We start from the raw sequence: 16,277 nt of genomic DNA, 5'->3' as shown, positions 1-16,277 counted from the left end.
TTCAAATCAAACAGTTCAGATCCAACACTACTATAATGGTACTTTAATAGTATTTAGAAAATAAACATTTGCACATACCTTAACTTTGGTCAACATGTGACTTGTCTATATTTTACTTTACACACACAAAATCAAGTACTAGCACAGGGTGATTGTCTCATTAAATGTGCCTTAAAATTTAGTGTGTACGCACAAAGATTTCATGATATTGATGCTACAAAAGACATCATTTTAATAAGACGTCAACAATTGACCAGTCATTTAAATTTTTAATAAAATCTGCAGTTGTACCATCGGCCGGCATGGAGTTAAATATCAGGCTTTGTAGCATTATTGCGAAAGAGCAAACTACAATTTAAAAAAAATCGATCAGTGAGTATTATTTCTCACGCTGCAACAGTGAAAATGTATTCACTGTTTTTTTTAAACCAAGGAATTTAAAGTTACAGGCAAGTTCACTATACAAACTTAGATTTACATTATACAATTATTTGTATTCTGATGAATCAAAAGGGACTTTTTACTTACAGCTACAAAGTTTTTGGCATGTTGATGCTGAAAGTAGGTTGGTTGATGCAGCAACTGAGAAAGAAATACAGGTTGAGCAACCCTTATCCGAAATGCTTAGGGCCGAAACTGGTTTGGATTTTGGATTTTGGAATATTTGATTCTATATAATGAGATAGCTTGGGGATGGGACCCAGTACAAACAGGAAATTCATTTACATTACAAATACAGCTTATACATGTACCCTGAATTACCTTCAATTTTCTGCTTATCGAGATAAATCTTTGCTTGTTTCATAATCAGCATACCGTTAAGTGACATATGTGTACTCCAACTTGATGAATCCACTCTTTCAATACACGGTCGAGAGCTTCATTTTTTACTCTGTGCAGTGTTTTTCTATCTTTTATTAACTTCTGTTCATTGTTTTCAGCAAAGAACTTTAACAGTTTGTCAACACACACAAAATGCTGGAGGAACTCAGCAGGTCAGGCAGCATCTATGGAAAAAAAGGTACAGTTGATGTTTCGGGCCGAGACCCTTTGGCAAGATTTGTTCTTGTTTGTTAACAGTTTGTCCTTCTGTTTCTTCAAGTTGTAGATGGTGGTTGTTCTGACACCATACTCCTCCATCAGATGCTTCACACTTACACTGCTGTCAGGTTTTTCCAACAGCTTGCCTTTCTGTGTTATAAATGCTTCCGCTTTTTCTTTTTTCTATTACCCATAGGAGTAACTGCAGGCATTTTTGACATTTTCAACAATATCTTCACACAGAGCAGAGAATAAACACAAAACACACGGTAATCACTGTGAGTAATGCATGAAGGTCTGACTATGATGACAGCTGAAAACTGGTGCCAACAGGGCTCCACTCATGGTATGTGAAGTCACTCCTCAGAACTGTCTGAGGGGCACAGAGACCTGTGCATCACCTGGAAACCTTCCACATGCCTTGTGGAATTTTCCATTTATAGCGTCATGCTCAGAAAGAATTCAATTTTGGAGACTTTTGGATAAGAGGTGCTCAGCCTGTATGGACAAGCTTTAAAAATCTACATTTGTGCAGTCTTTTGTCCTACCTTTCAATTACAGGTGTGGAAGTAACAAAACTCCTTGCATACAAAGCATACTAATGTTTTAATTATTAAAACATTCCTATTTCACTTGCTTTCAGTATACAGTACGCATGCACCACAGACTGAATCTTCATTGCAAAAGGAAAATATTACTATTTTGTCATATATAGAATAAACTGCACTTGAAAGTGTAAATTGCTATATCAATTTACATTATGGCTTTTATGTTGGATAATACAGAATGCCCAAACAAATAAAAATACTAAAGTTATGCTCTTTACTAGTTAACTCTTCTCCACTAAAACATACATTACTGATGCTGCATTAAAACTTATCAAAGATAAACAAGTTATCCCCATCTCCTCCAGGGAGTTTTCCTTAAGTATCTATTAGATATTGGTTTAGCAGAAATGAAGCAATATTGAAAGTTACACACTACCATAATTTATTAAATGTAATGCACTCTATATTTACATAACACAAAAATGCTCCAGAGCCACAAATGTTTTCTTCAGAATCATTCTGGTGCTGCTTTCATTTAAAGGCTTGCAGCTTTAAAAGAAAGAGTACTTCATATGTACACCATACAAGCTTCACTGTACATCCTCATTTAAAAAAATCAGTTTTGAATATCTTCCCATTTAACTGGGCATCAAACAGCTTATATTGGTTTCACTACCACAAGCTTCCACTTGTACTGATTTTTGTCCATGAACAGCTGGAATTTGCTTACAGCTCAAACAGTTTTGCGTTTACCAAAGATGCCTTCCTGCATAGCTTGGAGGAGCAGATGGGATCTGAAAAATAAATGAAACATTAGTTATTTTTGGCAATCAGTACATCTTTCATAACTGATAGTACTCAAAATTATTAATATACAACAGCTGATTGGAAGGTTGACAACAACAGACAAGGAGGCATTCAGCTTTTTAGGCACATGATGGCTCATGGGATGTGTGGAGGAGGGGCAATTCCATTTGCATCAATACTTTGCTTCTTATTTCCTTGTATCCTTGTAGTTTAATTCCTTCCACGTTCACTTTGACCCACTCTTTTGATTTTTTTAAAGCCGTTAATCTGTATTAATGGGTAAAAGAATCAAAAGTTCCAGCCGCTGTCTATAAGGAGTTTGTCCATTCTCCCTGTCACCGCATAGGTTTGCTCTAGGTGCTCCGGTTTCCTCCCAAAGTCCAAAGATGTACTGGTTAGCACATTAATTGGTCATTGTAAGTTGTCCCGTGATTAGGCTAGGGTTAAATCAGGGGTTGCTGGGTACCTATTTTGTGCTGGATCTCAAGAAGTAAAGAAAGAAATAAAAAAAGAACTTGCAGTCACCAATTAATCTACTAGCACATCTTTAGAATGTCGGAGGAAGCTGTGGTCATGTAAACTCTCTATAGACAGCACCCATGGTCATAATGGAACCAGGTTTTTGGAGCTGACAGACAACAGCTGACAGACAACAGTACTAACTCTTGCACTATCATGCAATCTTGGCTACACCACATTTTACATTACTAATAACATTAAGTTCAAACAAATCAAAATCATTTTATCCATTGTGTGAATATGTGCAAATGCATAAATAAAAACTCAAAAGTAATATTTGCAAATAAATATTTAAGTACCTGAATATTTCTGTGCTTCAAAGTAACAACGAGATTAATGATAATCTTTTTTATAGATATAATATGGTAAGCAATAGATGTATAGATAAATGTGGTTTTCCTAAAGGTGATGCAAAAGTTCCCTGACTCTGCTATTTTCCTGTGAAAATGGCACTTTGCCATATGCTTTACCTGAACTAATTGTCCTGAAGACTCTGTTTTGCAGTGTAGATTAATTGCAGGCAAGATAAGAGTACATGCATTGACTTAGTTCAGTTTTGTGACTGAGGAAAGAAAATGCATTAAGGTCTACAGACTTTTTATAGAAACTGACTACTTCTAAAATAGTTGCTTATTTTAAACACTCTGAAGGCAGCTCAAATGATCTTCATTTTGAAGGACATCAAGATTTCCAAAAGCTAAAAGCATCTGTAAAATATAGTGTAACATTCATTAAATAGCTACATGATTAAATGGTATGACATACTGATATAATCCAAACCATTCCTTCAAAAGTTTTGAATTCTTCAACTTTTGTCATTATAAGTATATTTTGTGGCAGTGTACTTCAAAAATGAATCTTATTGTTGTTCTTTTATTCCAGCTTATAAATCAGCCAAACTTGCTCATACCTCTACAATATTTGGAATGTTTTAAGTTATCTTTTGGCAGTGACATAAACAAGTTAGAAGAGCAGTCATGATCTTACTGAATTTCAAAGCAGGCTCAAGGGACTTTCTGGCCAACTCATTTATTGTTCTCTTAAAATTCATACTTTCCATTAGAATTCAAAGTGCCCAAAAGACTGCAAAATTCCAAAGAGTCAACAACTTACATTTCCACCATTGAGTACAACTGCCATTTCAGTGGGCTGGTAAACATTACTCCGAAGCTGAATGTTGGGTCTATGTCCCAGACTCCCATTGCGAAATCCAGATTTAAATGCTATGTAGTAGGAGAGGGAGGAGGAGAAAAAGTAGTTTGCATTGAAGAATAAGACCAATGTAACAATAATGCAACCAAATTTCAAACTTGAATATCTGTTACACATTTAAGCATAAAGTAAATAAATCTTTCTTGCTCAAACCTGACTGAATCAATAGGAGCCAAATATGTGTGTTTATAATAATGTTTTAAAATTTGTACATTTCTTTCCAATTTATATAGAATAGCTATATAGAATAGTCACAAAAAATGTATGGCACTGGAGGTCATTGTGCCCAGCCTATGTTTACTGACTATTACTTTTATAAAACCTTCAGCAATATTCAACTTTCAAAATTTCTTGCTGTAATAATAGACTGGTATCCTTGTGTGCAAGAGAAGAAAGTATAGGCAAATAACCTTTGACAGTAATGGACAAAAGGTTGCAAAAGTTGATTGGAGTAGGTTGATTGCAGGAAGAGGGAGCTCTGGCAAATGGGGTGCTTTCAAAAGGAAAATAGCATGAGATCAAGGGCTATATGTTCCTGTTAGAGTGCAGTGTAAAGTCACCAGGAGTAGGGATGACAAGTGATATTGAGGCCTTGGCCAGGAATAAGAATGAGGCATGGATCAAATACAAGCAGCTGGGATTAGCCCTGGAGTATTAAGGATATAGGAATATTCTCAAGAATTTGAGAGTTTAGAGAGAGCAGTTGGACAGGCTAGGACGTTCTTGGTGTCTAAGAGGTGAAATTATGGAGTTGTATAAACTCATGAGGGTTGAATGCATTCAGTCTTTTTTCCAGGTTTGGGGAATCAAGAATTAGAAGGCATAGGTTTAAGGTAAGCAGGGAAATATTTAATAGGAGCACTTCTTTGTTTACATAAAAGATGGTTGGCATATGGAATGAGCTACCAGAGTAAGTGGTTGAGTCAGATATAATAACAACTTTTAAACTTTTGGGCAGGTAAAATAGATAAGAAAGATATAGAATATAAGCGAAACGCAGTGAAAGGGGCTAGCTTGGAAAGGCACCATCACTGATCTCATCTGCTCTGGTGAACTCCCATCCACTACCACCAGACTCATAGTTCCCTTACCCTACACTACTCACTTCTATCTCCTACTTAAGATCCACAAACCTGAATGTCCAGGTAGGCCCATTGTCTCTGCCTGCTCCTGCCTCACTGACCTCTTGTCCTCATACCTCGACTGTATTCTATCCCCCTTGGGCTCAGTTCCTTCCCACCTACATCTGTGACATTTCTCTTGCTCTCGATCTTCTAATTTTCAATTCCCTGTCCCTGACCACCTCATTTTTACCATGGACATCCAGTCCCTATACACTTCGATCCCCCATCAAGAAGGCCTTAAAGCTCTCTGCTTCTTCTTCAATAAGAACCAACCAGTTCCCCTCCACCACCAGCACCCTTAGGCAGAACTGGCCCCAGCTATGCCTGCCTTTTCGATGGCAACACAGAACAATCCATCTTTCAAGTCTCCCCAGTTAATGCTCCCAACTCCTCCTCCATTACATTGTTGATGGCATTGGTGCTGTTTCATTCACCCTTGTTGAGCAGATCAATTTCATCAACTATGCCTCTAACTTCTACCCTGCCCTTAAATTCACTAGGTCTATTTCTGACACTTCCCGTCCCTTTCTTGATCTCTCTGTCTCCATCTCTGGAGACAAACTGTTGACCTACATCTTTCCTAAACCTACCGATTCCCACAGCTGTCTTTATATAACTCTTTCCACCCTGTCTCCTGTAAAAATGCTATTCCCTTTTCTCAGTTCCTTTGTCTCCACTGCATCTGTTCCCAGGATGCAGCTTTCCTTTCCAGGACATCAAAGGTGTCCTCCTTCTTCAAAGAATGGGGTTTCTCTTCCTCCATCATTGATGCTGTCTGCACCCGCATCTTCTCCATTTCCTGAACATCTGCACTCTCCCTATTTTCCCACTGCTATATTAGTGATAAAGTTCCTCTTGTATTTACCTACCACCCCATGAACCTACGCAGCTAACACATAATTTTCCATCTTCTGCCATCTCCAAAGGGATCCTACCACTAAACACATCTTTACCTGCCCCCCACATCAATCTGTTTTCCACAAGGATAGCTCCCTCCATGATTCCTGAATCCCTTATCAATTTGTCCATCTCCACTAATCTCCCTCCCAGCACTTATCCCTGCAAGTAGCCAAAGTGCTACACCTGCCTATTCATCTCCTCCCTCACCTCCATTCAGGGCCCCAAACAGTCCTTCCAGATGAGGCAACACTTCACCTAAGAATCTGCTGGGATCACCTATTGTATCCGTGCTCTCGAGACCCATTGTAAATGGGGGGACCACTTCTTTGAGCACCTGTGTTCCATCTGCCAAAAACGAAACTTCCTGGTGGCCAAACATTTTAATTTCAATTCCCATTCCCATTCTGACAGGTCAGACCATGGCCTCTTCTTGTGCCACAGTGAGGTGGAGCAGCAACACCTTAAATTTCATCTCCAACTTGATGGCAAAAATATTGATTTTTCTTTCTGGTAAAACAAAATTCCTTCCCCTCTTCTCTTCTTCAATTCTCTACTCCGGCCTCCTACTGCTTCTCACCTGCCTATCATCTCCCCCTAGGTCCCTCCTCCTTTCCTTTCTCCTATGATCCTCTCTCCTCTCCTATCAGATTCCTTCCTCTCTAGCCCTTGACCTTTCCTACCCACCTGGCTTCATTTATCACCATCTAGCTAGCCTCCTTCTCCTTCCCCCATCTTTTTATTCTGGTGTCTTCTGCCTTCCTTTCCAGTCCCAAAGAAGGGTCTTGGTCTGAAATGTCGACTGTTTAGTCATTTCCGTAGATGCTGCCTGACCTGCTGAGTTCCTCCAGCATTGTGTGTGTGTTGCTTTGGATAGGCATTGTAGTTGGCATGATTAGGACCTCTTTCCGTGCTGTACTACTCTATATGATTCCATAGGAAAACAATGCTATTTAATTGATCAAACATTGTTACAAAACGTCGAAGTTTCTGCTCACCTGCTCCAGATTCATCTAAGGAGAAAGCCTTGTTTTCCATGTAAGTACGTGGAAGTTGCAATTCTTCTTCAAAGTTAGTCTCTCGTATTCTTGGCTGAACTGCATCAAAGTAATCTGGTGTGTTTTGTTTTGATGGAACAATTGAGCAATGGACTTCCGGGATAGCATGAAAAATTAGAAATATCCATCCATTAGAAATAAGTGCAATGGAGAGGGCAGGGTCATCCCACAGAGGTTGTTTTTTCAGTTCCCTGTTGCCGTAGAGGTACATGACAATCCATGCAACCCAAATCAAGATGGAAAAGAACATAGTTAGAATAACACAGGTTCCATTCTTCTTCCATTTCTTGAACTTTCCACACAAGGTGAAGAAAGAAAGGGAAAAGGTAACAGCCATTAGGAACATAACGTAGATGGATGCCATGACAAAGTCCATCTGCTCATATTTGCAAGCAGGTTTTTGTTCCCTGACAATGGTTAAGATCAACCACTCAACTGCAATAATAACTTGAACCAGCATGAGGCAGATTGCAATGCCAGCCAATAGCAACCCTGAAGGGCCTTTGCCACGCTGTACCAGTTGACGGAGTCTCCACGCCTGGGCTAATAAGCACGAAAAGCAGAGTGCGAACAGAACTCCCCATAAAAATCTTCTTGTAGGACATGTTCTTTCATCTTCTGGTATGATAAATGCAAATGACAGTCCAAACAGCCCAAGTGTGCCAAACAAAAACAGGAACTGGATTCCCAGAGGACTCTTCTTTTCTTTGTCTTTAATGAATGGTAACTTCACCAGAAGGATCAGCATCAACAAGAATGCAGTCAGCACTCCGGCGCCTGCCACCGCCTCCACAACTATGCCCCATATTACATCCAGGCTGCAAAGGTTCAGATAGTGTGGAAGGAGGTTTAATCCACAACCTCTGTCTGAAATAGGGTTGCTTGAGTTCTGCGAATATCCATAATTAATAGATGAGAGAAGAATGAATGAAGCAGCCGAAAGTGTTTTCATACTGCCCACTGAAAAAGAAATTGGAAAGTTGGGTTGGGGCGGGGAGGGAAGTGAATGGAGAAGTATACAGTAAATTTTAGATGATGCATTGCAAAGTATTTCTTTTATCATTTGGTGAAAACTGCGACATGTAAAATTCTGTCTATTGGAAAAGCATGCAGTAATTGTCAAGAGCAAACATTTGAATGACACTACTATTATTCCTTAGTTGTTAGAACAGCATTAATTAAAAACATCAAAGCTTCCTCATGAACAATTCCCAGTTTCTTTTACTAGAATATAATTAGTCATACTAGAAATTGCACAAAATGCATCAGTGAGGTTATAATCTTCAGTTTTATAGTGACATGCTGTAAAACAGCAAGTTTTCAGTAGTGGTATACTCAAGTAAAAAGTAGCATGGAACAGGAAGGAAAATGATAAATTTACCAGGTCAAGTCTTATTTTATGTGCCAAGAAAGCAGGTTTCACAGCAATGAAATTAACGCTTCCAATCAAACAAAACAATGTAAGAGGAAGTTTTGTTCCTCTTACTCTGTTTGTTAATCAGCTAGGTTGGAAAGTTGCACGGAGTTTATTTTAGAGCTCACTTGATTTGCTGGTCACTAGACAGAAGCTTAACCAATTTCCATCATGCAACTTAATTTTCCTCTCAAATTAAACTTTCAGACACAAGAGAAAGAAAATCAAATCAATCTCCTGCTGATCCAGGTTACTGTAATTGCTATCATTTCACACATTACAAAAGATTAATAAGAAACAATAATGACGAATCTGTAAATACTCAGAAGCATCTGTGATTTGAAACTAAAATAGTTAACAAGATCAATGACAAACAAGAGAAAATCTGCAGATGCTGGAAATCCAAGCAGCACAGACAAAATGCTGGAGGAACTCAGCTGGCCAGGCAGCGTCTATGGAAAAGAGATAACAGTCGATGTTTCGGGCTGAGATCCTTCATCAGGAGTCTTTTCTATAGATGCTGCCTGGCCGGCTGAGTTCCTCCAACATTTTATGTGCTGTTAACAAGATCAAAGACCATTTCACTGAGATATTTTTGAATTTAGAGCAGTCCACTGTAAAGGACATTTACCTGGACTGTTAGCTCCATTTCTCTTTGTTTAACCTGAGTTTTACCAGCATTTTGACATTAGGATGAAGAACAGAAGAAGGACACCTCTGTCTTTAAGCCTGCTCTGCGTTCATGAAGACCACTGCTGATATTTTACCTCAGCTCTATTTTCCACTACCCTTCAATTTCCTTAATATCTAGCAATCCATTATTTGGCTTTGAATGAAAACACCAACTGAGCTTTGATAGCCCAGGCAGGGATCCACAAATGAATGCCAGGCAGACAACTAGGCAGGTGACCAACATGTACTAAATTTGTTCAGTTAGCCGGGCATGTGACCCGTGCTTTCAGTGGAATGTCTACATGATCAGACTGAAGGACTGTATTCCACAACAGTAATTATAAATATATGTGGGTATATTTAATCCTTGTACATCTGCTCTGAAGCATGACTGGCTAAATGAAATAAAGTTACATAGAGCAGCATTTCAAATGATTTAATTTTTGAAGATTAACTTCAATGGGAGTTTTAGAACCAAGGTTTAAATGACATGCAATTTGTCTTTGAGAATGTGACAAGGTGTACAAAAGACTCTTTAAAAATAGGTGGCAATGAAGCTCAATCCTACAATTCACAAGCATATAGGTTGCCAAGGTTAGTATCCTGAATAAACATTTCATAGAATCTGTAAGGTATTCCAAAATGTACCAAACAGGGTTTTATAAAGACTGCCTATTTGTTTAAAAAGGTGAATTTTTATGGTTATTTTTATCTGCAGGCTAATACCATTGAATGGTTCCAACCAGAGTCTGCCGGAGCTCAAAAACAGGTCCTTCAGCCCATCATAGCAAAGGCAACTATAGCGCTGTTCAACACTCAATGCCACCATTTCTAAGGAGTCCCATTTACCCATGTTTATTTTGTGGTCTTCCATGCCCTGGTGGTTCAAGTATTGTTCTAGGAGCATCTTTAATGTTGTCAGATTACTGCTTCTAGCATCTCCTCAGGCAGCATGTTTCAACCACTGCTGAATAAAATTCCCTCATAATCCCTTTTCATCCTTGCCTTCTACAAATACCCTCTTGTTTTAGATATTACCACCACTGGTAAATGATTCTTCCTAGCAACCCTTATTTATCCTCCTCATAACATACTAAAATCTTGACAATATCTACCAGTTCACCTGGCAACAATTCCTTTGTGTGGAAAAATTTATCTCTCAGATGCCATTTTAATATTGGCTCTTTGTAAACCCCCCTATTCTGGGATAAAGACTGTGGCCTTCCACTTTATCTATGCCCCTCATGATTCTATAAGCTGTGAGATCCTCCTTAGTTTCCTCCACTCCAGGAAAAAATAGTCCCAACCTATCAAGTCTTTCCTTATAACTCAAACCCACCAGTATCACCAACACTGTTGTGAATATTTTCTGGTTTATTTACATCCTTCCTAATTGTACAGTGGCCAGAACTGCACACAATATTCCAAGTTTGGTCTCATCAATGTCCCATTCAGCTGTTTGTCTACGATATTGAAAGTTAATCTCATCCAAACTATAGCCTAATTTCCCAACTAGGAGCATGGTCTCATTTTCCCCAACAACAGAGCAATATTTCAGTATTGTCCAAGCCCTGGTTTATTTACAGGTCCTGTTTTCAAGGAAGTGCATTTAGGTCAGCACTCTCCTCAAACAAAAAACAAGCAAGAAATATAAAGAAAAGCTTTGGATTTTACTGAAAATCTACCAGAAACTGTGGAAGTGCAAAGAATTGGGAGATTTAAAAATAAAACCCATGGTCATCGTGACATTAGGAGGATTAAGCTAAAAGGCTCTGAATGACGGAGCAGAAGTAACATTTCTCAAGATGGTAGACTCCTTGCTTTAGGTACAAAAGTAATAGTTGTTGAACAGATACAAAAAATATTCACAAAATATCGAGTGGAAGGTTGACCTTGCACTTGAGCTGAATCTACAGTTATGTGAAGACTTTGGGAGGGTTTCTTTCTTTTGTAAAAGACCGGTAATCTAACTTTAGAGATTAAAATAACAAAGAGGGCTTGATAGAATGGGCATTGTGAGATGTCCTAAATTGGATTCTGGATGATCCATACCTTTACCAATTAAGGGAGCTATTGAATCCTGCATTGCAACACACTCATCAACTACTCATCAATACTCAGAGAAGACAAACATTCAAACAATTTGCAGATATTGAGAAATTATGGATAAGTCCAGGGTGGAAATGGGTATGAGATTTATATATTAAATTAGATGCTTAAATTGACAGTTATTTTTTCAATGCAATGGTAGATGAGCTATATATTATGGTAATTATGTCCCATTTCTCTGCCCAACCACCTTTTCCAATACAGAGCAGATAGCAGCCTTCACACTGTCATGAAACTGCCATCCATTTTACATTGTTGGTTCAAACTCTTGATGACACAAGCGATTCTGCAGATGCTGGAAATCCAGAGCAACACACACAATGTACTGGAGGAACTCAGCAGATCAGGCAACATCAATGGAAAGAAATCATCAGGACTGGCTGTCTGAAATGTTGATTTTTAAAATTAGTTTTAATAGATGCTGCCTGACCTGTTTTACTGGAACTCTTAAAAGCACTGATTTTCCATACGTCACCTATCCCATGATCTATGCAGTGGTTCCAGGAGGCATCTCACAATCTCATAGCCACTTCCACATAGGTAACAAACATTCATCATGTCAGTGACATTAGGGCATATATTTTAACGTTTGAGCACTGGTGCACATTTTGGAAAAAAAAAGTTTTAATAGATAATAGCAGTGGTGGGATGAGTGGATAAGTGGTTTTAGGAAGAAAGTAAAGGGTTTAGGACTTAGTAATTGTGAATGTGAAAGAGAGAGAGGTACTGTGGTCATCTTATCGGAGATTTCGGGGTAACTTTGGAGGCTCGATGTATGAAGAACACAATAGTGAGATGTGTAGGTTGAGAATGGTTAAAATAGAGCAATGATGGTTGACAGGTGACAAGGACTTGAGAGGAGATATCGACAGCGTTTTGATTGATTACACAGAAATTCAAATCTGCAGGCAACACAGATACGGATTAGGGGTTCAAAAGGGAGACTTGGAAAGAAGGGAGAAAAGATTATTTAGATCGAGCTTTCACAGACAGTACAGCCAGAATAAGCCGAAAGGGCTCTTGTCCTATGATTCCATTGTCCAATGTTTCACAAGCGGACATCAATCACAATATATTCTATTCGCCTGTCAGTTACTTAAACGACTATTGGAGCGATTTAAACAATTACAATTTACTAAAGGGTGGTGATAACACGAACACGGACGTTCGCAGGCACCAGGACAAGGAAAGCCATAAATACGTAGTGCGAGTAAATATATTCGTTGTTCCCCCTTTTTAAAAAAAATATTTTAATCTAAAACTGGCTTCAGAAATCATCGCTAGCTAGACGCGCAGATATAACCCCCTCTCCAGATAATAATTAGCAGCGACAGCTGAAACCTTCCATAAAATACCATAACAATGAGCCATCTCATTCCCTTGCCATAAAGAAAATGCTAAATAACACCTACTGTTGAGCAGACAACTAGACGTTTTTCGAAGGAGAATCTCATTCAAGTGCTGTCCAGTCCCAACCTGATAAAGCCATCAATGCCCGAACCGGAATCTACACGCATGCTTAAGTGAGTTGAGTGACCCTAATTAAAGTCCCACGTCGCTGCTTTATGCAGCGCTAAACATTGAACTCCGTCCAGATACACACGCGTTTTGCTTCCATTCTTGATTTACACCAAATGGCTCCTATGCCCAACATCGGGTCGTTTTGTGCATTGGTTGAACAATATTTCCCCCTCAGATCTTATGTTGCACTACGTTACCCGGGACCAAGGGACGACGGAGTTAATGTTAAATCGGCGTAATTTTTGCGTTTGAGAATGAAAAGCAAGAGAAAATTCCATTAAAACGTCTCGAAAATAGCCACGACAAACGTTTACCCCATTTCTGCCAATGAATATCTTTAAACACAGTATGTATGAACAATCGTCAAAGAAGGTTGTGATCCGGTTAACATTTCAACGGATATTTCTTTGAGTAATATTGATTCACAATTCTTCACACACAAAAAAAAATTCAATTCACAATTTCTGCAGCGAGCGCATAGTGTTCATACACAATCTCGTACAGGAAACAAAACCCCAATATCGGACAGTCACTTTCGAAATTGTTTTAAAATATCAAATAACAAAAGAACAAGCCAAACAAGAACACACCTCAAACGATATAGATTTCACTCGGAATCCGGTCTAAAATGCGGGCGGCGCAGAGATTCTGTAAAAGTAGGTTGCTTGCTCCACTCTTCGATGGTGCGTGGGAGCTGATTCTCTCGTGGGGACTGTGCCCCGCCGGTCGGGACCGAGCGAAGCTGGGCTGGGCCAGGCCGATGCAGCCGAGCTATTTCCCCCTACCTCTCACTTCAATCCACGAACGCAGCCCAACCCTCGCACAAGCTCTCTGCTCCCACTTGCAATTTCCCTCCTGACGTCAACGACAAAGCCATGTGAAACTGACAAATCGCACGTCCTGCATTGGGACTGTTCAACTGGGGCAAGAGACCAACTTTCAGTTGGAGGAGAAATGGCTACCGAGCAACTTTACAGAAAATCGTTTTCTCATTCCAGCCATAATTTCGAAGGTTCTGCGCGCAGCGAGAAGTTGCAACACAATGGAATTTACTACAATGGTAACGGACTTTGAAGGTCTGGCCCATTCTCGCTAGCAATTGGTCTCAAAACCAAAACTTTTCCACCATTCGTTTCCAAGAGTTGCTACCAACGTCACCCATTTGTGTTTATCATCAAACTACTCTAAGCACTGGGCAGCTACCGCATCTTTACACTCTTGCTATACCGTTGTTAGCTTCTTTCCACTTTTAGCAATAGAACCTCATCATAACATTACAGGCGTCGTTTTCAATTCTGTGGTCACATTTCCTATTTCTCACAAACAATAATTTTAAGACTTAAGTGATAGGTTTATACAGTGGACATCATATAAATGTACACGCATCTGCAAAAAAAAAGCCCATTTATTTACAACCTTCACTTAACAGTAACGGAGATGGATCAATACGTTTACGTTAAATTTAAGATGTCTCTCTGCCAGTTTAATTATACACAAGACCCTACTTTCATCATCAGGAAAGTAATGCCTTTTGTCTCGATAACACGACCACAGCATTCTGACATACCAAACCAATCATAAACGGTCCGTATTTCCAATTAGCAAAGTAATCTTGAACAAATAGATAAAAATTTAGAACTTTTTTTTCTACATAGAGTTTGTTGCAATGAATATTTAAATGAAACTGAGAGGTCGCGGAGATTTTGATTATTTTACATAAAATCTGCACTGCAGCAAGCCTAGTCAAACAATGCTGCCCCCTGGCGTTTATTCAGCATTATTTTTCATTAAAATAACGTTCTTTTGTTTAAGATGCTAATATTATAATATCCAAGCGTGCCATTTTTGTAGTTTTACAATGTGTACTTTTGTAGGGACGTTCGCCAAACGCTGAATTGAATTTCATGTTCATGCAATTAACTACTAATTTCTTACTAATTGGTTTATTTTACCAGAATAATAAATAGTCAGCTACGAAAAAATGCAATAGATGAAAAGGAAAAACGCAGAAAAATGGTTATTTGCGTAATAATATTTATTATTTAAGTGCAAAGCTTCAAGTTTTATACTAGAAGGGGAAGTCTTGATTCGTATCACGATCCATGCAGCTGTTAAGAAAGAAAGATTCTGCAAGAATATTTACATTCCAAAATTAATCATAATATTCTTTCAATGAAGGAATGTCTTTTAAGTCTTTGTGTGCTGAGAGACTGACCGCGTCTCGGAATTCTTACCCAGCAGTTTGGTAAGTCCAAGTAAAGTAGGTTTGAACCTTCTGATTTCCCTCCTTCTGTTACGAAGCTAATTCATTGCATCAACTGCAGGTGTGAATCTCTCCGTTTACCACTTCGTGATGCAGTGGGGTCGTGCGTTAGCAAGCACAGCCTTCAGTTCTTTGCTGTTGGCTTTGACACACAAAAGGTTACCACATGTTTCAACTGGAAACGCATCCAGTGCAGTACATTACGGAATACTATTCTGATCTATGATCACCGCTGCAAAGGTTAATCTTTGAACGTTATTTTCTCCCCTCCCAAATATCAACGGTAAATGCTACCCCGCTATGATATATATGTAACCCCCCCCCAAGACCATAATATGAAAAACGTTGTAGTTTCAGCATACAGTATTGGTGAGATCTTGCTCGAGATGGATAGCAACGTTCACAAAAACACTTTTCTTCTGCAGATAAAATCTGAAGTTTCTTTTCAGGTTAATAGATTCGGAAGAAAATACATGCAACGCTGCTCAGAAACAAAAGAGATAGATGTTACTGCTGACACGACCCCCCCCCATTAAAAATACCACAAACACACGATTACTTAACTAATTTGTTGTCCGTAGCATTTTACGTTGTGCAAGCGGACAGCAGCATTTCTGAAAGTGACCCAAAGGTCCGAGCTATTTCAATAGTTGACAGTTTAGGGAGTACTATTATATAAATGGGCACTACGGTAGCGAGGCGATCAGCACGACACTATTACGGCGCGGGGCGTCGGAGTTCCGAGTTCAATTCCAGTGCTGTCTGTGAGGAGTTTGTACGTTCTCCCCATGACCGCGTGGGTATTCTCCGGGTGTCCCGGCTTCCTCCCACCGCCCAAGGAGATACTGATTAGTAGTTTAATTGGTCAGTGTAGATTGTCCTGTGATTAGGCAAGGTGGGTTCACTGCAGTTCATTAGGCTAGAAGGGCCTGTATTTCTCAATACAAACTGAATACAAGTAAGGTAACTTCTGGAGGGATGAGACAGAAGCTGGAAGGAGACACTAGCAAGAATGACAGTACAGCAGCAACAGCAGGAGTTTCTGGGAGTAGTGTTCAATGCCAAGATTGGGTTCATCAAAAGGATGAAGAA

General features: G+C 39.2%; 1 protein-coding gene across 2 annotated transcripts; it reads right to left on the bottom strand.

The window, feature by feature from the left end:
• Positions 1–21: 21 nt before the first annotated feature.
• On the bottom strand, positions 22–13,948 carry LOC134352005 (G-protein coupled receptor family C group 5 member B-like). Of its 2 annotated transcripts, none has more exons than XM_063059032.1 (4): positions 13,513–13,948; positions 7,147–8,166; positions 4,029–4,138; positions 22–2,383 (listed from the first exon to the last, which is right to left on the bottom strand). In XM_063059032.1, exons 2-4 carry the CDS (start codon positions 8,156–8,158, stop codon positions 2,339–2,341), a joined length of 1,167 nt encoding a protein of 388 aa, XP_062915102.1. In that variant the 5' UTR covers positions 8,159–8,166; positions 13,513–13,948; the 3' UTR covers positions 22–2,338. The 2 variants fall into 2 exon arrangements, with proteins under 2 accessions (XP_062915102.1, XP_062915101.1); XM_063059031.1 differs by lacking the exon at positions 13,513–13,948 and adding an exon at positions 12,814–12,961.
• Between the last annotated feature and the right edge of the window lie 2,329 nt (positions 13,949–16,277).

This window comes from Mobula hypostoma, chromosome 9, assembly GCF_963921235.1.
Source record: "Mobula hypostoma chromosome 9, sMobHyp1.1, whole genome shotgun sequence".
Lineage (NCBI taxonomy): Eukaryota > Metazoa > Chordata > Chondrichthyes > Myliobatiformes > Myliobatidae > Mobula > Mobula hypostoma.
This window is presented reverse-complemented; position numbering and strand designations above follow the sequence as displayed.

Bases quoted from the DNA above. Each gene is read 5' to 3' on its own strand.
- LOC134352005 (XM_063059031.1), bottom strand. The intron at 4,139-7,146 runs GTGAGCAGAAAC...CCTACTACATAG, and splicing joins CTTAGATGAATCTGGAGCAG to CATTTAAATCTGGATTTCGC. The intron at 2,384-4,028 runs GTAAGTTGTTGA...TTTATTTTTCAG, and splicing joins TTGTACTCAATGGTGGAAAT to ATCCCATCTGCTCCTCCAAG.